The 23,452-nt window shown below is 47.5% G+C and overlaps 1 protein-coding gene and 1 long non-coding RNA gene across 5 annotated transcripts; both read right to left on the bottom strand.

Moving 5' to 3' along the window:
- Positions 1–8,438: 8,438 nt before the first annotated feature.
- LOC127297319 (heavy metal-associated isoprenylated plant protein 44) lies at positions 8,439–10,092 on the bottom strand. The gene is made up of 2 exons (XM_051327615.2): positions 9,629–10,092; positions 8,439–9,034 (listed from the first exon to the last, which is right to left on the bottom strand). Exons 1-2 carry the CDS (start codon positions 9,815–9,817, stop codon positions 8,648–8,650), a joined length of 576 nt encoding a protein of 191 aa, XP_051183575.1. The 5' UTR covers positions 9,818–10,092; the 3' UTR covers positions 8,439–8,647.
- Positions 10,093–14,027: 3,935 nt separating this feature from the next.
- LOC127297318 (uncharacterized) lies at positions 14,028–19,023 on the bottom strand. Of its 4 annotated transcripts, none has more exons than XR_007849073.2 (5): positions 18,614–19,023; positions 17,812–18,515; positions 15,907–16,064; positions 14,605–14,828; positions 14,028–14,489 (listed from the first exon to the last, which is right to left on the bottom strand). It is a non-coding gene; the product is annotated as an uncharacterized lncRNA (long non-coding RNA). The 4 variants fall into 4 exon arrangements; XR_007849072.2 differs by having other exon boundaries at positions 14,028–14,828; positions 17,812–17,890; positions 17,988–18,515; XR_007849071.2 differs by having other exon boundaries at positions 14,028–14,828; positions 17,812–18,314; positions 18,421–18,515.
- Positions 19,024–23,452: the final 4,429 nt, after the last annotated feature.

Below are 23,452 nucleotides of genomic sequence, written 5' to 3'. Positions count from 1 at the left end.
GTGGTTTTTAACAAGCCAAAACCTCAACATTTCTTGCAGGTAATTCCTCTAGCTATTCATTGGATCCGTACGTGGTTTTATCTCCAACCAGAGAATCATCAGGGTGCCATAGAATCTGGGTGCAACCAACTCGAGATGGTCGCACGCGATTTTTACAACCAGTGTGGCTGGCGGCACCAACTTAGATTAAATATGATGTTTTCTTGGGACAACTTCTTTGTTTATTTAGATGGTTAATTTTTGTCTTGACTTTAGTCGATCAGTGAGTTCTAATAAGCTGTAAACGCTGGAGTCTCTTATAATAAGGTAATAAAGCAGCCATATGCATCATTTTGATGCAAAATCTGGGGTATTATCCCCATTTCGAGAAAAAAATTGTTACAATGTCTGTGGGTATTGGTATGTCAGGTCTTTTTTATTTTGCTGGTAGTAGTTCTATTAAAGTTCATTGGACCATGTTCTATTTTTGCCTTGGTAGTTTTTCTTTTCTTTTTGTTGTAGCAAGTCAGCGGTAATATTTACCTTAGACGTACAACCTTCCAGTTGGACATTCTTCATACTCCTATCACACATGTTGGTGTAAGCAAGCTGAATGAATGGTGGAAAGAAGATAAGAATGGCTAGTTCTCAGTATAATGAGAACTAAGCTAGTGTTTAGTAGACTCCCGCAACATCAGATTTGCATCATGATTCATGCACTCTGCAAGTTGGGTTCCAAAAGATCTTTTTAGTTGCAAGTGAGATTGTAACTGAGTTATTTTAGTTGCAAGTTAGGTTGCAACTACGAAAAATGCCTCCAACCAGTTAGATTTGCTTCGGGATCTGTGCAAATGGTGAGTTGTATCTGAAATTCAATGACGTCATTCTACTAAAAAATATTTACATCCAAAAGATGATGCCCCTTTCATCTCTTCCCCAAGAAGTGCTAAGCCATGATCATGAACTGTTAGCGAAGAAGGAAGAGTGACTAATAGTATCGGTCTCGGGCTTGCAATGGGCGAGGCCTAAAGTTTACACTACGGGAAAACAACACGTTGCCGTGCGAGCTAAATGCACGGCAAAGACCAAAAATTGCACGGCAAAGGCATTGCCGTCCGCCAACGCACGGCAAAGATCAGACGGCAACGTCTACGACGGCAAAGAATCTTTGCCGTGCGTTTTGGCAATTATGCACGGCAAAGACCCTTTGCCATGCACGTGTTCTTTGCCGTGCGTGGATCGCCTGTGCCGTGAGCCATTTCGTTGCCGTGCGCTGGACACTTTTGCCGTGAGTCCCCCTTTGCCGTGTGCATTCAGTTCTTTGCCGGGTGTGCTCTACCTGGACGCACGGCATAGAGGTTTTGCTCAATTAAAAAAAAATGGCGACGGTGCTGACGTCCTCGACCGTCCTCGACCGGCGGGAGAAGGGACGTGAGCAGTGTCCTTGACCGGCGGTGGCATCCACGTCTAAGGGATTCCAAAGCTGGGCCAGCACGAGGGAGCGCGGCGGCGCAGGACGGAGACGTCAGAGGAGAGCTTGGCGGCGGCACACGATAGAGGGCGGCGGCGGCGCACGATAGAGTGCGGCGGCGTCCTCGACCGGCGGGCAGATGGGATGGGAGCACTTCTTTGACCGGCGGCGGCGGCCACATCCAAGGGATTCGGGAGCTGGGCGAGCTCGTGGGATGGCGACGGCGCACGACCGGGACTTCGGAGTAGAGCCTGGCGGCGGCGCACGAACGGGACATCGGAGGAGAGCCTGGCAGCGGCGTACGACAGAGGGTGACAGCGTCCTTGACCGGCAGGAGGAGGGACGGGGGCGGCTCCCTTGACCGGCGGCGGGCGAGCGCGAGGAAGGGCGGCTGTACACGATGGGGAAGTCGGAGGAGAGCCTGGCGGCGAGGCACGGCGCGCCTGCTCGAGGCCGACCATGCCTGGCGGCGAGTCTGGTAGCTAGCTCTATCAGCCGCTCATTGAGGATAAGGATATGAGTGGGTTGGTCCAATTTGAGGATAAGATATGGCCAGGACGTGGTGTGTGGTTGGTGAGTAGGAGGCTGAACGGATCGTGTCCGTTGATTTTTCCCAGCCATACACGGATCTTCGCCATGTCACCGATCCATGGCATAAGCTGTCAACCAATCAGAATACGCGCCTATCTTTGCCGTGTGTAAACACTCGGCAAAACCCTTTTTCATTTTTTTCATTCTTTCCTTTTCTTTCTTTTCTTCTAGCTAAAAACACTTGTGTTGTGGATATACTTCATAGGTATACCATCGACATGGTCCGATTCCGGCAAGCCCGGGTGGCCCACAGATGGTGGTGATGGCTTATGGCCCACCGGGCAGCCCAGTTGCTGTTGATCCTAAAGGATGAAGTCCAGCCCAGGATAGGGAAGCCGGATCCCAACCGACCATCGGAGGAAGTCGGATCCGTGAAGGTCCATGTGGAACCCGGATCCATGGAGGCCCAGGAGTAACCCGGATCCATGGAGGCCCAGGAGTAACCCAGATCCATGGAGGTCCAGGAGTAACCCGGATCCATGGAGGCCCATGTGGAACCCGGATCCAGTATGACGTAGGGAGGAAGGCAGATCCTTGACGTACACGGCAAGACCTTGTACCGTAGTTAGGCAACCTGTAATCCGGCTAGGACTCTCCATGTAAACCCTAGATCCGTGCGCCTTTATAAGCCGGATCCTGGGAGCCCTAGAGGCACGTTCACGTTCACGTTCACGTGCACGTTCACAACCACAACTCATTGTAACAACGCGAAAGCGCCCAGATAATTCCAGACAAGCAGCAGTAGGCCCTGTCATCGTGCAGGTGTTCCGAAGCTGGGTAACTCGCGTACCACCGTCCCGAGAGCACTCCGCCCTATGGCCCCTACTTCTTCTCCCCCTCGTGAGGATCCCTCCTCCGGGGTACCGTCGATTAGGCAACGACAGTTGGCGCCCACCGTGGGGCCAGCGGCGTCTGGAGGCCGGAACCGGGCGGGTTCCACATCTTCATCTGCGAGACCGTTGATTTCGACGGAAACGCACTGGTAAGTAATGTAGCTACGACCGCCGCCGAGCAGGACGCAGCTGCAAAGATCCGATCCGAGTCGCTGGAGCTTTCCACGGAAGAATCCGCCTTAGACCCGGAAATTTCAAATTCTGGTTTTGGTAGCCGGATCCGGGCCTACGTTTTTGGTAGTCGGATCCGCACCTATGTTTTTGGTTGCCAGATCCGCGTCTACGTTTTTGGTAGTCGGATCCGCACCTAATTTTTGGTAGTCGGATCCGCACCTATATTTTTGTAGCCGGATCCATGCCAAAATTTTGGTAGGTGGATCCGCACCTAAATTTTTGGAAGTCGGATCCACACCTAAATTTTGGTAGGTGGATCCGCACCTACAGGACCACTGCGACAATCAATCTCGCACCGGCTCGACGGAACGCCGAAGAAAAACCGCCACGACCGACATTGACTCCGCTCAAACAGCTAAGTCCCTATTTATATTTCATATTTTAATATTTTATGATCATGAGATTAAGATTGGTTCACTCATATCCTGAGTCTTTTACCGCTTTCGCTGTTGGTCATATCTTTCCCACGATTTGCCTTGCGCTCGTGAAAAACTTTGTACTGTTTTTGCCGCTTAAGGCTCCAGTACGCTGCAAAATTTCCGCCTTCGGGCGTTAGCTTGAGTTTTCTGGCCTACACGTTTTCTGTTGTTTTATGTGTGGATTCCTTAGTAGTGACATCTCGGTACTTAAAGCCGGCCTCTGTTTCTGAGGTTCTTGATTGTTTCGCTATTAAGCGCTATCGCCTCAGCAGATGTTCTGTGTTTAAAGTTTGCCGTCTCGCGAAAAGTCAAGCATATAAACCAGAAGAACGGATAAACCAGCACTTGCTTAAAACATATAAATTACATTAACTGTTCAAGATAGTCGAGTTGTTTCCGCCTTGACAGTTTTATGTTGTTCAACTGCTGCATAGTTTCAGCTTTAAAACATTTGTTCAAAGGCCGTTTTTGTTCCGCCTTACATTTGTTCGTTGAACATGATCAAAGAAACAATTTAATACAAATATGTTTTTATGTTTATGTATCAGGTACATGACACTTGGACGTACAACAATCTCCCGAGGTTAGGCGGATCCATGGCGTGCACAGCTGGAAAAGCAACTTGAGTCTTGATTCCGCTATGCTTAGCCGGAACCAACCCTCGGGGGCTGCGGTTTGATCTTAGGTGAAAAGTGTGTTTCCTTTCGGGTATCAGTGCTGGAAATTTCCGCCTAGATGCTTGGGATTTACGCTATTCCTAAGTCACATATAAAGATAAAGCTACTCTAAGAGCACCAAGCCGGATTTTCAAGTAAATTCACCTTGGCGCTCGGGGGCTACACCAATGAAGTTCTGTTTGGAGCAACAGGCCGGAAATTTTCCACCTTGACGCTTGGGGGCTAAGTTTCTGAGCATCGAGTCTCCTTGGAGCAAGCCGACTCAACGCTCGGGGGCTACATACATATGGTTATGTCAAGAAAAATTTCAAAGATGGCGAAAATCTGGCTAACTAGTCGGATCCGCACCTAATTTTTTGGTAGTCGGATCCGCACCTAATTTTTGGTAGTCGGATCCGCACCTCAATTTTTTGGTAGCCGGATCCGCACCTAATTTTTGGTAGTCGGATCCGCACCTAATTTTTGGTAGTCGGATCCGCACCTCAATTTTTTGGTAGCCGGATCCGCACCTCAATTTTCGGTAGCCGGATCCGCACCTAATCTTTTGTTAGTCGGATCCGCACCTATATTTTGGGTAGTCGGATCCACACCTATATTTTGGCTAGTCAGATCCGAACCTACATTTGGCTAGTCGGATCCATACCGAAGATTACGTTGGATGGTGTCTCCGAAGAATCTGACCATTGGATCATGAAGTTTCCGACCAATACTTGGTTGGAGATACGAAGTTTGGAGTCCTTCAAGATTCTCTATTATTCGTTCCAGCCAAAGGATGAAGATACATGCGCAAGCTGAGCTGGATGGAAGAACGGTGAATCTTGGAGAACTCCGGGGGCTACTGTTGTGGATATACTTCATAGGTATACCATCGACATGGTCCGATTCCGGCAAGCCCGGGTGGCCCACAGATGGTGGTGATGGCTTATGGCCCACCGGGCAGCCCAGTTGCTGTTGATCCTAAAGGATGAAGTCCAGCCCAGGATAGGGAAGCCGGATCCCAACCGACCATCGGAGGAAGTCGGATCCGTGAAGGTCCATGTGGAACCCGGATCCATGGAGGCCCAGGAGTAACCCGGATCCATGGAGGCCCAGGAGTAACCCGGATCCATGGAGGTCCAGGAGTAACCCGGATCCATGGAGGCCCATGTGGAACCCGGATCCAGTATGACGTAGGGAGGAAGGCAGATCCTTGACGTACACGGCAAGACCTTGTACCGTAGTTAGGCAACCTGTAATCCGGCTAGGACTCTCCATGTAAACCCTAGATCCGTGCGCCTTTATAAGCCGGATCCTGGGAGCCCTAGAGGCACGTTCACGTTCACGTTCACGTGCACGTTCACAACCACAACTCATTGTAACAACGCGAAAGCGCCCAGATAATTCCAGACAAGCAGCAGTAGGCCCTGTCATCGTGCAGGTGTTCCGAAGCTGGGTAACTCGCGTACCACCGTCCCGAGAGCACTCCGCCCTATGGCCCCTACTTCTTCTCCCCCTCGTGAGGATCCCTCCTCCGGGGTACCGTCGATTAGGCAACGACAACTTGCAACTATGGTGTTTCCATGCAGCAATGTATCAAATGAGCTAGGTATGATCTATTAAGCATGACTTTTTCACAGGAATACTCGTAGGCGACGGAGGGGAAGGCGAGAAGTCTCGTCGGTGCTACGCGGCCTCTACACGTTGCCGGCGTCCGCACGCCACCGCGTGTTCCTGCGCTTTGTTTCCGCCGCTTCTGGCCTCTTCCCGCGCTATCTTCCCGCCTCTTCTGGCGACACCGGCGTCTATAAAAGGCCCCCGCCCCCCCCCCCCCCCCCCCCCCCGCGGCTCAATGGTAGGCACCACAGCCGCCGGCACCCCTTTCTCCCTCGCAAGCACAGCCCTACGTAATGATGAACCGCCTCGGCGCCGGCCAGTTCCCTCCTCCACCACCGTCTCCACCACCACCGTACGGTGTTCAACGCCGCCACGGAAGAGGCGCGGTGGCGCCGGGCGGAGGAGATGGGCGAGCGGTGGCGTGCAGAGCGGCAACGCCTGCACATGGAGCGGGATTTCCAGTACCGTGAATGGCAGGAGGCGATGGAGCAGCGATAGCGGGAGGCGGTGGAGCGTCAGCAGCGGCAGGCGGCGAAGGAGCGTCAGTAGCGGGAGGCGGCGCTGGCGGCAATGGAGGCGGCCTGGGGGGGCGCGGGCGGATGCGTTGGCGGCGGACACCGACGCGTTGGCGGCGCAACTGGAGGCGCAAATGGAGGAGGAGGAGGAGGACGAGGCGGAGGAGGATGAGGCGGAGCAGGAGGAGGAGGACGACGACTTCGAGTGGTCCAACGACGATGGGCCACACCCGGATGAGGCGACGGATCAGCAACAAGCGCTGGTCGAGTCCTTCGAGTCGGATAAGAAGCTCCAGGACGACGCCGTGCCCGCGAAGACGCGCAGATTCGCGGTGTCGTCGAGCTCTCCCTCCAGGCGGCGCAACATGGGAGGGCATGCGACGACGCGCTGCTGGAGCTGCGGCGTCTGGTCACCGCCCTACGCATGGAGAGGCGGCGCACGGAACAGGAGCTGCGGCGAAGGGGAGGCGACGATGGGGCGGGGCTGTCGAACGCCCGCCGGGCAGTTAGTAGGCTAGGGTTTAGATGAAATGTAGCTGTTTTCATTCAAACATGTAATATATAATCAACTTTGAATGGGCGATAACACTTAGTTAGCAGAGGACGAGGCGGAGGAGGATGAGGCGGAGCAGGAGGAGGAGGAGGACGACTTCGAGTGGTCCGACGACGATGGGCCACACCCGGATGAGGCGGCGGATCAGCAACGAGCGCCGGTCGAGTCCTTCGAGTCGGATAAGAAGCTCCAGGACGACGCCGTGCCCGCGAAGACGCACAGATTCGCGGTGTCGTCGAGCTCTCCCTCCAGGCGGCGCAACATGGGAGGGCATGCGACGACGCGCTGCTGGAGCAGCGGCGTCTGGTCACCGCCCTACGCATGGAGAGGCGGCGCGCGGAACAGGAGCTGCGGCGAAGGGGAGGCGACGATGGTGCGGGGCCGTCGAACGCCCGTCGGGCGGTTAGTAGGCTAGGGTTTAGATGAAATGTAGCTGTTTTCATTCAAACATGTAATATATAATCAACTTTGAATGGGCGATAACACTTAGTTAGCAGATTCCTCGGCCGTGGGTTGCTCCGAAATACTGATATATATATCGGGGGTGAAGATATAGAGTACTTGTTGTATTGTAGAAGCGTGGGTATACACATTGTCTTAAGTAACACTAGCTAAAAACTAATACCAATCTAAAGAGAAAAGATAAGTATTAAAATATATACAAAAGAAAGTTAAAAAATGAAAATTTCATATTACGCATGGCAAAGGCCAAAACGCACGGCAATGGCTTTGTTTGCCGTGCATCGTTGACATTGCTCACAGCAAAGGGATGGCTTTGCCGTGCAGTATGTATTTACCGTGCGCCTCTTTCACTCTTTGCCGTGTAGCTATTCTTTGCCGTGCGTTTTTCTGTCATTTGCCGTGTTGCATGTCTTTGCCGTGCGTTTTGTCAATTCTTTGCCGTATGCCTGTGCGTTGCCGTGCGTTTTCCTGCGGTCACACGGCAAAGACGGCTTAGCTATCCTAGCCATCACGAGAGAGTGAGAGACAATCAGCCATAAATTGCTTTGTACTGTGAAAATTGCACCTTTTAGTTTGGAGCTCCATAGCAGGAGCATGTACTCTCTCCAATTCATATTGATTGACTCAACTTTATCTAGATACGAATAGATCTTAAGATACATCCGTATCTAGATAAAGTTAATTAAATCGGATATTTAATTCTATGCCCCTGGTTTGAATCCAAGGGAGTAGAATCGACCTCATAGACCCAAAACATAGTTGTGGAATCATAGATCAGGGGAGCAGTCCACCTTTGCCACATCCCTGGCGGCTGCACTTTGGCAGCTGGTGCAAATTTTGGGACATGAAGAACGTTTCCCCACGCTTTATTTCAGTTGCACCATGATTCCATCAACCAATCACAGATGCGGCGCGCAATAGTATTTAACTGTCCTAGCCACGACCAAACCTAGCGCTCCCTGCCCCGCGCCAAACACCAACAAAAAGCCAGTCGCACGCACGGTTTCCACTGTAGCTCGAAACACCCCATTCGCCATCAGTTTGAACTTTGAACCGGCTCGCACGCTCCCAAGCACGCACGCACGCCTGGAATCTCGGGGGCAGATCAGAGTACGTCGTGTAACCCGTAGAGGGCACCACTGATCATTCCATACCACCGCGCTTTAAGCATCCTTACACGAGCGCATGCTCCACTTGCCCATCTTGCTACCACTGCTACTACTTCGTCCCCGGCCCCGGCGGCCGGCAGGCGTGCACGCCGGCGCCGAGCACAATGATCACACCCACACACCCACACACAGGACGACGGCGAGATTTACACTACATGATGGAGCATGCGTTGACGTCGTCGTCGTTGAACATGTTGCTGACGGGGTCGGAGCCGCGCTGGGGCTCGTGGAGCTTGCCGTGCTTGTCGCCGTTGTAGCCGTGGCGGTAGTAGTTGTAGCTGGGGCGGAACGACTCCTCGTCGCGGAAGTACTCCTCCTTGCAGGTGAAGTGCAGCGGCTGCTCCGGCCAGAACTCGGCCTTCTTCCCGGCGCGCCGGACCTCCTTGAGCACCCGGTGCCGCTCCACGTACCCGGTCACCGTCACCTTCTCCATCTCCACCTCCACATGCACGCTGTCCACGCCCCGCAGCTTCGTCAGCGCGTGCTTCACCACCCGCTCGCACCCCGAGCAGCACATCCGAACCTTCAGCTCAACAGTCTGCATATGCACGCACGGATAAAACAAAGTCATCATCCGTCTACTCGAGTGGTTAGCAGCACGCTATGTTGATTGATTATTAAGGTAAATAAATAATGTTGGGCTGGGTCGCATATTTTACGGCTTCCAAGTTTCTTCAACACAGCAGGCCAAGCCAAGGAGGTGAAAAGGTTCTTTTATGGTTCTTTCTGTCTTTTTAGGACGCATGCAACTTCATTACATATGCGATTGCGACTACACATGCAGAGTATCGTGTTCTCCTAGATATGTGAGTGAAGAATTAGCCAAGGTGATTAACCTTGTCTACAGCTGGGAGGATGATAGTGGCTGGCAGTGTTAGTGGGTTGAGAATAATGGGCTGAGAATAATCTGAACATGCATGTCGAGTCGCCGTCGCATAGGTAACCAGGTTCCTGTACTTGCTGATGTGCTCATCTGAGCAAAACAAAAACATCTTTCCACGCATATGGCTAAAGCAAAATCGTTATCTGCAAGCTAACGGAGCAAGTAGAGGAAGAACAGAGCATGCAGGGACGACAAGGAGCTGGAGGAAACACAGAGTACAGAGCTAGAGCAGAGAGGAGCTATGTATACCTGCAACGAAAGCGGCCTGCTCCGGCCCATCCTGCGCCCGGCCAGCGCGCCCTGGTTGTTGTAGTACAGGGTGTCGGCGCTTGTCGGGTGGCTGCTGTGGTAGTACGCGCCGGCGCGGTGGTTGTGGCGGCCGCCGATGGGGTAGAAGCACCCGTACAGGAATGACGACAGAGCGGACGAGACAGACATGGCTTCCCGCCTCCGACAACTTATATATCACAGGGGAGAAGCACAAGAGTGCAAGTACGGCAAGCTCGTCCCGACCAGAGCACTTCGCCGGAAAATGCTTTGCGTTGCCTTTGCTTTGCTAGAGCGTTTCTTGCTCGTAGCTGTTGCCTCTGTGACTGCCCTTGCCTGGTGGCTGGTGCGATGGTTTATAGGCTTTTTTTCCGGGGGAAGGGAATGGTATCTGGTATTCTGGTCCGGGAGGGAGAAGGAGAAGGTGGTGGTGGGCTGCAGTAACCTTGCCCTCCCCCTCATTTTATTGCTTGAAATGTGGAGTAAGAGGGCCCTGGACCCCTGGTCCTGTTCTGCCACCTCAGCCGTGGATTAGCACCACTTCAAGAGGAATCTTGGTAGTATCAGAAAAGACTAGTGATTATGCTAGCAGAATTATGGGTGGCTTTTATGAGAAACCTCTCAAGATGCAGGAGGAAGGTGAGCTGGCGAATGATGCTTCTGTCAACCCCTTTTTTTGCACTGCATTGCAGTGCATCAGGCTCAGAGCTGACATGAATGGCACAAAGAGTTCTATAGTAGAGATATGTTTGTAAAACAGAGTCAGTCAGCCACTGATCCAACTGCAAAATGTTTTGCGATGCAAATTGTTCGACAACAAAACAGGGTTCAGAATTAAGCATGAAAAAGGTGTCAGACTAAACTGTTCTGGCTTTTAAACCTTGCACATTTCGTTTGAAAAACTTTATTTATAAGTTTATAAATTGCAGCGGGGAAGTTTGAACCTTGTACGCTCGATCTCTAATTTTTTTTGCTAATTAAATAGGCACTCAAATAACAGTGATAAAGCCGATACGACAAGGGACTAAGAGAATATGTTTTCTGAAAATAAAAAGGATAAGAGAATATGTAAGTGCAAGTTTTTATCCTATGTAACCAAATAAGTGTTTGCTTAGCGACTAACCCTCTGAAGAATAGTGCTGCAGAAGGCAGGAAAAGTGTTTGGTGCAGGAATATATGTCAGGCCGGGGCAAGAAAAGTTTTTGAGATATTCCCAAAAAATCTTCATCTCGTTCCAAAGCTCATGCCTCCCTCCATGATATTATGCCTTGTGCTTATTCTGTCTAGGCTTTCCTGCACACAGTATGCGCCACTGTTGTGCATGAACCTAGTCTTGTGGCTTTCAGAGGAACCTTGCTTTGCTCTGTGTAATTTGGAACCTGAAACAGTGCTGATCCTACAATAATGCTCTTTGTGGCGGTATCTAGCTATCTGTCTGTTCTTTAATTCTTTTGTTTAGTTGAGCGATTTGACAAGACACTGCTAGCTAGATCAGTCCTCCGTGCCCAGATTAGCATAGGATGGATATCAAATTTCATATATACCTGGATTCGTAGACTTACCCTGAATCACTTGCCTATACTTAGAGATGGATAGCTACTGACTTAGTGATGTGTGCTGATTATCTGGAAATGCGCTACACGTAAGCAAACTGACCTTAGTGACAAGTTGACATGCGGCGCCGAGAATTGATGCGGCGGTAATGTGCTATGTGGTCAAGCTACAGTCCATCACCTTTTTTGCCCTGTTACATGGATATATTTGAATCCTTATATCAATTGATCAGTATTCAAAATAGTAAAGGACACTGCCTGTCATAGCACTTAATTGTGTGATTAAAATAGGGTCCAGCTGCTAACTCTTTCGGCGAGGGCCTTGTCCTCATTATGCCCACTAATTAAGCAACGTAAATCTAAAGCTGTTCCTTTGGTGTCTTGGTTTGATTTAATCAGGGACCCTGTCCCATGGCTCCATTTCAAGTTTCTCCTGTTAGATGTTTATTGGATAGGCTGCAGCCAGCCACCCTTTTTGAATTTTTTTTTTTGGTGAAAGATCTATTTCTTGTCATCTTTAAGCACCAGCCATCAATCCCTAACACCTTGCAGCTCACTGTAATCATTGCACATCACTTACTGAAAATTTCCCATTGAGGTAGTGTATTCAGCTCCATCCGTAATGCGGTATCTGTTGTGGCGGACGGATGATGGTCCACACGATGAACTCGAAATGATGGGCTTTAATTTTTTTTTGGTGTACGAATTGTCCTCTCATGAAAAAAAAAGTCGTTGAAAGGTGTTGATAACATACCTGCCATTGCAGCTAGGCCGGTAATATTATGCCCTGCAGGCACCTAGTTTAAGTTTGAGCTTTATGTAAAGAGAAGTTGGAGAACATTTTAGTTTGGTGCTAGTCATATGAAAAGCTAAAGAATACTACTGCAATGATGGAACTGGAGTTACTAGAACACGCACTTGTGAGAGGTAATGGAGAAGATTATTTGTTGCTAAGGATGTTGTGGAAAAAGAGGACAGATTCTGCAAACCATGTGGTAGAATCCAAAATGATCTTGTTTGTTTTTTCATGGAATTCAGAACTCCCTAGGTTTTTTTTTTCTCGAAATGGGGGATCCCCTGCCTCTGCATCAATTGATGCATACTGCTGCCTTTATTTAAATAAAATCAGTCTTACAAGAGTATTCAGAACTCCCTAGGTGTGTTGAGAATTGTTTTGCTATTTTTCGGCACTGAAGATAGGGACAAACAACGTTATAAAATTTTATCCTCTCATTTTCCAAACACTCGTTTATGCATCTTTTCCATGCATGAGAGGTGTGTTTCTCAGAAAAGAGTGAAAAATACCTGCAGAAAATATCATCTCCACGTTACTGATATTCCCCATGAGGCCATGAGCCCATGACTATACTTTTCTTTTTCAGTAAGTAAAACCTACCAGTGTACCAAGATGTCCGAAGGTACGCAAACAAAGCACAAACCACTGGCTTAAATCGAATGCAGTGCCGTGATGGAATCTGATCTGAAGACATGGTCAGATTTAGAGGCTAAAAGCAGTATCCTTTTGGAGAAACATAAGTACATTTGTGTGTCAGCACAGAACACTGCGAGAACTTCAAAGCTACAATATACCGTGAGAGAAAGCTGGGAATGGCTGCGAATAACTCAAAAGCAGGAAATGCTCTGTTCAAGTTGAGCGACGAGGATCTGGATTTAGAAAACCATGGTAAGTTGCAGTACGAACATTCCCAGCTAAAAAAAAAGATGACATGTTGATATTTTCAGAGCCATGGTAAGTTGCAGTACTCCGATTTAACGTCATCATCTTTTTTTTTTAGCTATCGACATACTCCGATTTAGAAAACCATGGTAAGTTGCAGTACGAACATTGATCTGTTCTCCCTATGCATGTTTGGCTTCTGTTAATCTGAAGAAACAAAGTAAAAACTTGGCTAAAACCCTGATTGACACGATCTTCCGAGATTTGCAGCTTCACGAGTCGACGAGGCCAGGCAGATAAAAAGTTGCATTGATTTGGTGTGCTCGAATATAATGTAGGAGCAGACCCGGATGTGATAAGTAGGCGGGTAAATACCATTATAGTCGAGCACATACCTAAGCTAGCTACCTGGCTCGGAGAATGGAATCCACTTATCCACGCACCAACAGAAACAGAGGCACAGGAGTTTCTGAATTATGGGTGCAACCACAGAGTCTTGGAGGTCGTAGTATGGGCTTTGTTTAAATGGTTTGGCTGGCGGTTTGGCGATAGAATTAGTTACAGTATGAATAAGTGTTACATATAATCTTGTTTGCATGAAATGTAGCCTGCTTGTGTAATGTTTTTGTACTTTTTGTGTAACTAGCAAAGAAATCTACAATAAAATTTCTACATCCATCAATCAATGCATAGGCAGGAAACATCATGTTGTAGGAGATTATATGGTAAGGATACTGAGAAAAAAAGGGACAGATTCTGAAAGGGTTGTGGTAGAATCCAAAATGATCTTGTTTGTTTTATCGGAAGTGTATGTTGAAAGTTATTTGCTCTCATTTTGTTAGGGAACATGTTGCTCAGAATCTACTAGCCTACTACATATCAAGTTCATCTCATAAAAAAATCAACTTGCTGACATCTTCATTAAGCTGTTACCATTGCCAATGTTCGAGGCATATCGGCCCAATCTTAATCTGACACAGTTGAGATTGAGGAATGGTGCTAGACAGCATGTACAATATGCAGCCCCTAATGTTTAGGACTCTCTCTAACCTAACCGCGTACATCTATGTAATCTTTCTATGTTCTGTTATATGTATACACTAGCATAGATGGGCTCGGCGGCACGCCGCGCCAACTGTGTAATAAGATGGCAGTAATAATTTTAAACCCACACTTGAATTGATGGAAGTAATGAAGATTCACTGGTTTAAACAATGGGTTTTAAGATGGTTGGTGATAAAATCTGATACAAGGTACACACAAATTTTGTGCATAAAAGGTTGATCTTGAGGACCAAGTAAATAAGCGGGCATCAGAGACACACATAAATTCAGTCTCGTAATAATAACTCCTGCATATTGATCATCGTACTGCAATGGATGATCAATTGGTAATCTCAGAGGGTAATGCAAAAGAACTATTATATATAGAGAACCTAAGTCATAGCATGATTGCTATACCGATGAACAAAAGATTATTTCACGTTGATCTCTAAGCACGGTGGTCCTGGATCTTCTCGCATCTATTGTACCTGAAGATGGTCACTTTCAGCGTCAAATCTACTATATAGTCAAAGACCAAAGTATCGTCTTCTACAATGCCAATGCAAGCTCTGCAAATTTGATTATACATCAGTATAGTATGTTGCGGGCAGATACTTTATATCTGGTCAAAATCTCTACTGAATAAATCAGTGTAAGTAAGAAATATAGAAGGGATAATTATACCGGAAACCTTATGTATCTTTCATGGTCCTCTGGCTATACATAACAGAATACTATCTAGCAACGCGTTGATCCTGGCCATCCGCAGCTCGCCCCTCCTCATCGCCAGGACAGAGAACTCGGCTTACGACAGGCACCAAGGAGGACAAAAGCATGCCCGTTCACCGCGGCCGGGAAGACGCCGCTGCCTTCATCATCGACCACAACTGCCACAGGGACGACTAAACCTACAAAGACCAGAGTTCAGTTTAGTTTCAGAACACCAAAACCAACACCATACATGCAAGCATTTCACTACACAGGAGCACCACATCAGTTCTAAATTCAGAGCACGCTTATTAAATTTTCAGAGATTAGTATGGAAGAAAATTAGTTAAATTAGTATGTAAAAGCTCACATCATACACCCCCACTACTATAGCTGAAACTAAAGCTACAACTTCCTCCTGGTTGGTCTCAAAATAGTATGTTCTACTTCATTTCTGAACTCTTCATTCTTCAACACATATGCAAGGAAAATGATACTATAGAGAACAACGGTAGCTACATGGGTTCTTAACTTCATCCAAATAGCATAAATTCGAGGTTCTTTTCTTTCCCCTTCTAATTTTATATTTCCCCTCTCCGAAATAAAATCATGACACCAGAAAAAAGCAAGATTCGATTTTATTTCAGAGAATCAATTATTTGTGCCCTTTGAGGCTTTGACATAGATTTACCTAGCTTGCTTGAGGATGACCAAATTTAGTTGGGGATAATGATCTACTAATTTATCCTTCTTTCTTGCCTACCCATGCTCTGCTTCACCTCCTCTATTCCGGCGACTATCCTTGGGAGCTATTCCATGTCTCGGATGAAATTTAGCAGCCTGGCTTTGAAAATTGAGCTTGCTAGCAAAGAGTTGTACAATAGCAATAGAATTTTATTTTTTAATGGGTGCTGATCATTTACACATAAACATATGAAAACGAAAATATCTTGACTATATTGGTTAATTCTAGATCTGAATCGTGTGGACCAGGGTGAACATAAGCTTCGGTAAACCAATATCTTGCATTATCTTTGTGGTGCAGAAATTGTTTGTTTTAATTTTTCTATGATAATTTTTTCTATGATAATGTTGTCAAACCTGACATTATAGTGATATAAATGAGAGGATAACATTGACGAAGTTGTGGTCCATCAAATCTGGATGATAATTCAAGCAATTTATGTAGAGAGAGGAGTAAATAAGTTTAGGCAGCGTTATGAACTCATTGGTAAATGAGAGCAAGTAAATCAAATGTTTGGATTTGTGTAGGAATACCTCACGGCCAACAAAGTGAAGTCCAACTTATATAAATTTTGATGTGTTTCTTGATACTTTTATTCCTAGAACCATGCAATGAGCAAAATGTCTTTCCACCGGTAGCTTGGGCCCGACACATCCTTGATCGATGAAATCCCCATGTTTGCACTTCTAACCTGTTTGCAAGTATGATTTTTTAGTATAGAAAGGCGCTTATTGGAAGACACGGATTAAATCCAACATAGTGGAAATGCAAATAATCCGAGCAGAAGGCTTAGCAAATATAGTCTAGTTAAGAATAATACCCCAAGTTTACAAAATGATTCCTTCATGTGGGAACAATATTATTTCCACACCTCCCTTGGTGGGGCAAACGGCAACAAAATATGAACTAAAAATAATGAATGTTTCTTCATGAAAATATAAATGGCCAAACTGCAAATGCTCAAAAATGCGTCATTTCACTTGTATTATTATTGCATTATCAGAAAGTACATGTTGTCAAGCACAAAGAACCAAAAAGAAGAAAATGATGCTCATATGGCATTGGATTGATCGATAATATTGATTGCATATTGTTAAAGCAAGAGTAGTAAACATCTTACAAAAAAACAAAAAAAAAAGGGAAATGGCTAAAATAAGCTAGGAAATGCCAAATTCTATGCCGAGGCATTAGGCACTGACATGGCCACATCAGCATTTCCTGACGTGTTGTACCACCTCCAAACTGTCCAAATTAATTAACTAAGAAAATCAATCAAGAAGAAAAATGAATGGGCTGAACCAGAGAAACATGTCTAGTTGCGGTCCAAATGGTTCATCATTAATGCATGTGTTGCTCGTCTTAGAACACTTGAGAGCACGCAGTTCTCTTAGAAATTTAGTCTAGGCATGTGCACCTTTTTAACTTTACTAATGCATATTTGTGGAACATGGTTAGCTCAGGTACACAATAAAAATAACAACACAAGGTTAACAAATGCTAGGAGATCAGATTCTGAGGCATTATGTGTTCCTTTAGCATTATAAGACACTTAACAGTAGTTAAATTAGCTTCTCACTGAAAATGACAACATGCTTTCCTTGGGTATCGTAGAATTGGGAAAAAGTAATAGGAGAAAATAGTACATATGTTCAATTTAAGAAGTATACATCGAAATTCGTTTCTTATAGCTAACCAAGGGACATGTGAAAAACAGGAGAGTTTTCTTTTACTCTTGCAAGGGCACCTCTATGATGTACTGGGGAAAAAACCACAGTTGCGACCTAAAGTTGTTCAGTACACCTGTTAATTTTGTCATTTGAGTCATGACACACATGACCTTGTATGGCATTCATATCAGATGGATGCTTCTTTCATATACAAATTGCAAGCCATGAATCTCGGTTACACAATGTAGGAACGACTCACAAACTGAAACAAATGGACCATCTGCAAAATTCCCTTTCTCTGAGTTCCTTATTTCAAAAAAACTAACTGAATAAAAGAACATCTACTGCACCTCATGTAGCTTTTTTTACATATTTGTATATTAGGAAAGGAATTAAATGTGTTTATGTTTGATCTAATGTACTTATGTTTGTATGTCAATAAAGTCAGCATTTTCATTTAAAAGAATCTACAGAAAACCAGTGCACACTGAAATAGCATGCACATACAAAAACTGCTATGGGGAAAATAAAAGTAAATAGTTAATTGGGAAAGTGATTGAATTTTGCCTAGAAACAATTGTCTTGATTTTGTTAAAGCCTGTATTATCTTATTGTAATTTCTAATCGTCCTTTTCCATTTATATTAGGGATGTTATTTTTGTAATCATTGGGCAAAGTGTCGATCAAGAATTTCCAACGTAATGTTCAGTGTTTACCATCGTTATGTTACAACAACATGATAAGTAATTGTTTATAAACTGAAAGCAGTACCTCTAGCCGATGTGGAGCATTAACAGACAATGATGTCGACGGCTCCCCTGGCCGCAGAGCAGAAGCAAAACAGAGTGGGCTGCCAAAAAACACCTCAACGGTTCAACCTGATGTAAAGGAAAAGGACGGGCAAGGAAGCAACCTGATGCAAAGCAAAGGATGGGCAAGGAAGCAACCTGATGCAAAGCAAATGACTGTCAAGGCGGCAAGAACGACGGACAGACATTGGACCGTCCAGGTGAAGTACGGCAACGGCCGCAGGGCAGAGGCAACCACTGAACCAGACAAATTAATCTAACAGCTGCGTAAGAGGCGAAATCGACAGATGAGGCACAAATGGAGAGCGCGGCCGAGCCGGCCAGCTCTACACTCCGGCGGAGCGTCCTTGTGATAGGACAGATCCGGTCACCTCGAGTTAGACACAAGAGGTGGAATCAACCAAGTGCGGAAGAATATGGCGGCATGAAGAGAAACGAAACCATGAGTCATGAGAGGCTACGAACCTACGAAATTTCACATAAGAAACAACAGATCAATAGTATAGCTACTCTGATACAGATCGCTTGAAAAGAAACATAGGAAACATAAGATAAGAACGTACTCTCTTACCACTTTCCAGGAGACCTCTACTTGAAGACCAGACCACGCAGATTTTGTACAGCAGGATGCAACTGAAATCATCTTATCGCCCATTCAGAAAAATTCTGCAGCAAGCGATTTCACATGAACAAAACTGAAGTTCTCATTTTTACATAACAAAACAAACAAAAATTTAATTAACCAAACAGAAATACAAACACACTTCCGTCGCGTGATTGCCGCCGCGAGCGTGGCTGAGCTCGGACGATGGCGGCGGGACTCTAGCGCGCCCGGGACATCGCTCGCCGTCCTACTCCTCGAGCACCTCCGTCCCGGTACTCTTTGCCAATCGCAGCCGGGAGACACTGCTCCTCAGGTCGAACCGCGATGCCCGGGGCAATGGCGGCAGGGAACTAACGTAGAGGAGGCTGCAGAGAATGATAGCGGGCTAGGGCTTGCGCCGATGGAGCGCGCGGGGGGAGGGGGAGCGAGGGCCGACGCCGCCTCTGGTAACGATTCCGTCAGCCATGACACCGGCGCCACTCGATCCGACGCCTTCGCGTCCACATCCAGCGACCGCCCAGGCCATGTATTAGACGTGCGCAAGGCGGCGCCCTCCGTAGTTATCCAGGATTAAGCGGTGGCGGAGAATGAGATGTCGATGGAGGATGGGAGAGAGCAACAGAATTTTCTACACCCAGTCAAAGCGGTGCCAGACCCTAAAGCTGCTACACACACACAAAGGAAAGGATCAAACGCACACGAAACGGCACCGCATAGACCAAAGTACCCCTGAAAATTTCTAGAGAGCACCGTAAGTGTACACACAAAAAATGAAGCAGAAATTTAAAGTCTAAACTGTAGACGTGTAAGCTCCACGTTAATCCCGACCAAGCCTCAAAATTATGAGAAAAATGGAGTGGGTTGCCCTATAATATAGTAGATATATATAGGAGGCCACGTATAGTTGAGCCATCCCAATCCATCAACTCTATAGGTTATTGTTTTACATTGCTACATCCATCAATCAATGCATAGGCAGGAAAGATCGTGTTGGAGGAGATTATAAGGTAAGGATACTAAGTGTTGGAGATATGCCCAAGAGGCAATAATAAAATGGTTATTATAATATATCTTTGTGTTTATGATAATGTTTACATACCATGCTATAATTGTATTAACCGAAACATTGATACATGTGTGTTATGTAAACAACAAGGAGTCCCTAGTAAGCCTCTTGTATAACTAGCTTGTTGATTAATAGTGATCATAGTTTCATGATCATGAACATTGGATGTTATTAATAACAAGGTTATGTCATTATATGAATGATGTAATGGACACACCCAATTAAGCGTAGCATAACATCATGTCATTAAGTTATTTGCTATAAGCTTTCGATACATAGTTACCTAGTCCTTTCGACCATGAGATCATGTAAATCACTTATACCGGAAAGGTACTTTGATTACATCAAACGCCACTGCGTAAATGGGTGGTTATAAAGGTGGGATTAAGTATCCGGAAAGTATGAGTTGAGGCATATGGATCAACAGTGGGATTTGTCCATCCCGATGACGGATAGATATACTCTGGGCCCTCTCGGTGGAATGTCGTCTAATAGCTTGCAAGCATATGAATGGTTCATAAGAGACCACATACCACGGTACGAGTAAAGAGTACTTGTCATGAGACGAGGTTGAACGAGGTATAGAGATACCGATGATCAAACCTCGGACAAGTAAAATATCGCATGACAAAGGGAATCGGTATCGTATGTAAATGGTTCAGTCGATCACTAAAGTCATCGTTGAATATGTGGGAGCTATTATGGATCTCCAGATCCCGCTATTGGTTATTGATCGGAGAGAAGTCTCAACCATGTCTACATAGTTCGCGAACCGTAGGGTGACACACTTAAGGTTTGATGTCGTTTAAGTAGATATGGAAATATGGAATGGAGTTCGAAGTTTTGTTCGGAGTCTCGGATGGGATCCAGGACATCACGAGGAGGTCCGGAATGGTCCGGAGAATAAGATTCATATATAGGAAGTCATTTTCTAGGTTTGAAAATGATCCGGTATTTTTCCAGGAAGGTTCTAGAAGGTTCTAGAAGAGTCCGGAATAAATCGGCATGGAAGGTGGAGTCCCAGAGAGGGACTCCACCCACCTTGGCCGGCCAGCCTAAAGGGAGGAGGAGTCCCAAGTGGACTCCTCCCCATGGTGGCCGGCCACCCCACCAAAGGAAAGGGGGGAGTCCCACTCCCCCTAGGTTTGGTCATATGGAAGGTTTATGTTGGGGTCTTATTCGGAGACTTTTGACCTAACCCTTGGGGCTTCCACCTATATAAAGAGGGGAGAGGAGGGCTGGTCGGCCGCACCAAGACCACCATGGCCGCACCCCCTCAAGGCTGCCCTAGCCGGCGCCCCCTCTCCCAAACCCTAGTGGTTCCCTCCTACCTCTCTCTCCCACATAGCTTAGGCGAAGCTCTGTCGGAGATCTCCACCACCACCGCCACCACGCCATCGTGCTGCCGGGATTCCGAGGAGGATCTTGTCGTCGTGGCGAACGAGCAGATGCCATGGGATGGCTTAAGTTGGGGCCGAATGGGCGCAAGAGGATTCGGGGGAGGGTTTGCGACTAGATGGGATGGACTTCCGGATGCTTTCCTCAAGAACACGACCAAAGGCAGGTATGCAAGAAGAAAGACAAGAGGAAGAACTCTGCTCTAGATCGCTAGCTTCATTGATCTCAACATGGTTACAGGTTTCTGGGCGTACATGAGCGTGTCCATGAAGGACGGTGCCCCCTCTCCTTATATAGGGGAGAGGGTGGCTTACAGAACAAGAAACCCTAATGGCATCTTTGACTAGACAAACTACTTTACAAAGCTACTTTAATCATGGATGACGCCGGGGTCTTCTTTAATCAGGGACGCTGACGTCCTCCGGCTTCTTTCAGCGTCACCCCTCTCTTTGGCGCTAGGGCTCCGATTAAAGTCACTTTGCTTAGCTCATCCTTGTCTTCTAGCTCTGAAGAGAATCTTTGACCAGTCTTGCCGAGATGCTCTTCTTTCCGGTAGCCCGGTATCTTCTTTATCTGGTTCCGGTATACCCCTCTTGGGGATACCGGCTTTGCTTTACTTAGCCAAACTCTTACCTTTGTGCTCCGGTATAAACATTAAACCGGTATCTTGATGGCCCAAACCATCCGGTTTGGCATGCCTTTGGCATACCGGGGGTCATCCCCCCAACATTAGTCCCCGAAGCTGGTATAGTCTGGAGGATTCTATCCGACAGACCATGCCAGGTTCTTACGTCTTAGGATACCGGTTTAATATTTCCAACGCTTAGCTTAGATCCGGCATCTTTGCCCGGACTCACTCTTTCTCTCTTTGCAAGGTATTCTCCGGTATCCTGTCCTCCGGCATCTTAGTCATTAATTACCTCCTCGGCGAAGTCGAGAATTTCTCGGGCCCCGCGCCTGTCAGTGACATGCGCACTGTGACTGACGCGCCAGTGTCAGGGGTCACTTCCCTTCGATTTCCGCGCGCGTATTAACTGCTCCACAGCGGATCCCAGTCACTGTTCCGGATCCGTGTGCACCTTCCTGTGGCTCTACATTTCCACGCGTGTATCGCCGCACCACGTGGCGGCCTGTGGAGCGAACCGTCGCAGCCCACGGAGCGAACCGCTGCGGCCCGACGGTTTTCGGCCCACTTCTCTCTCTTCCTTTATAAGGCAGAACCGCCCCCTCTTCTTCCTCTTCTCGCATTCTCCGCTTCCTCGCGCACAATGCCATTTGCTCTCTGCGCCTCCACCGCTCTTCGTCCGCCGTTCTTCGCTCGAGCCCCGCCGCCCGGTGAACTTGCGCCGCTTCTTCGCCGGACTTCACCGTGCGGAGATTCTTCGCAGTGCTCCTCTCGCGACCGCTGCATTCGCGCTTCTTCGAGCTCTTCTCCGCCTCGCCGTCGACGGACCTCTTCTGCAGCCGCAAGCTCTTCTTTCCTCCGGCGAACTTCTTCCTCCGCGACTGCATCGCCTCAGGTTAGGTTCAATCTACCTTTACCCCTCTTTGCTTGCTTTCCAGATCTTGGGTCGGTAGTATATTTATTTCCCCTTTTCTTTTGCTTTTTCTCTTACTCGTAGATCTTCGCGCGGGGGCAAATCTCGGGTTTCTTGTTTTTCCGCATCTGTATTCATGTCTAGCGAGGAGTCCTCTTCCGCTTCGTCTTCCTCTGCCTCTTCCTCCGATAACCGGCGTAGTCAATCCTCTGACGGATCGACCGCCGATTCGGTCCAGATGGACACCGACTCCGGTAGCCACCAAGAATCCGGTAGCTCTAGCCAAGCTTCCGGCGTAGATCCTGCCGGTACCACACGTGGGGCCTGGATGGGCTCCAATGTTACCCAGTATGAGATTGACTGGCTTTACCGGTCCCGAAGGATTCCGGAGGGAGTAACCTGCCGGCTTCCTGGCGACGAGATTGAACCGGTGCTTCAGCCTGGTGAACATGTCGTTTTTCTCGCTCACTTTGAGCGCGGCTTCGGCCTTCCCGCCTCTCCTTTCTTCCGGAGTTTCCTTGACTTTTACAAACTTCAACCTCATCATCTTCCCGGCAATGCCATTTTTTACCTTTCTTGCTACGCCACCTTTATGGAGGCTTACATCGGTATTCGTCCCACTTGCGAGACGTTTGCCCGTTTCTTTGCTCTACGGATCAATTCCGTTCAGGGCAAGGAAATCCCTAAACCCAAACCCCCCGTGCAGTGCGGGTCTTGTATCATCGGCTCCCGCCAAGGGAGCCCTTTCTTCAAATTTTCCGGTCTCGAGTCATGCCGGCTATGGCAAGGGACCTTCTTCTATGTGAAGAACAACGGCGCCGCAAATCTCATCGATCTGCCGCCTTTTAATCCGGCGCCGCCCAGTAGAACCAACTGGAGCTACAACCCGAAGTCGGATCATGCCGAAACCAACCGGGTGGTACGCTTCATGGCGAACCTGATGAAGGAGACTAACATCTGCTCCGATGATATTATCCACACCTTCATATCGCGCCGG

The sequence above is a fragment of the Lolium perenne genome, chromosome 4 (genome assembly GCF_019359855.2).
Source record: "Lolium perenne isolate Kyuss_39 chromosome 4, Kyuss_2.0, whole genome shotgun sequence".
Lineage (NCBI taxonomy): Eukaryota > Viridiplantae > Streptophyta > Magnoliopsida > Poales > Poaceae > Lolium > Lolium perenne.
Note: the sequence above shows the minus strand (reverse complement) of the source record. Positions and strands in the feature narration are given on the sequence as shown.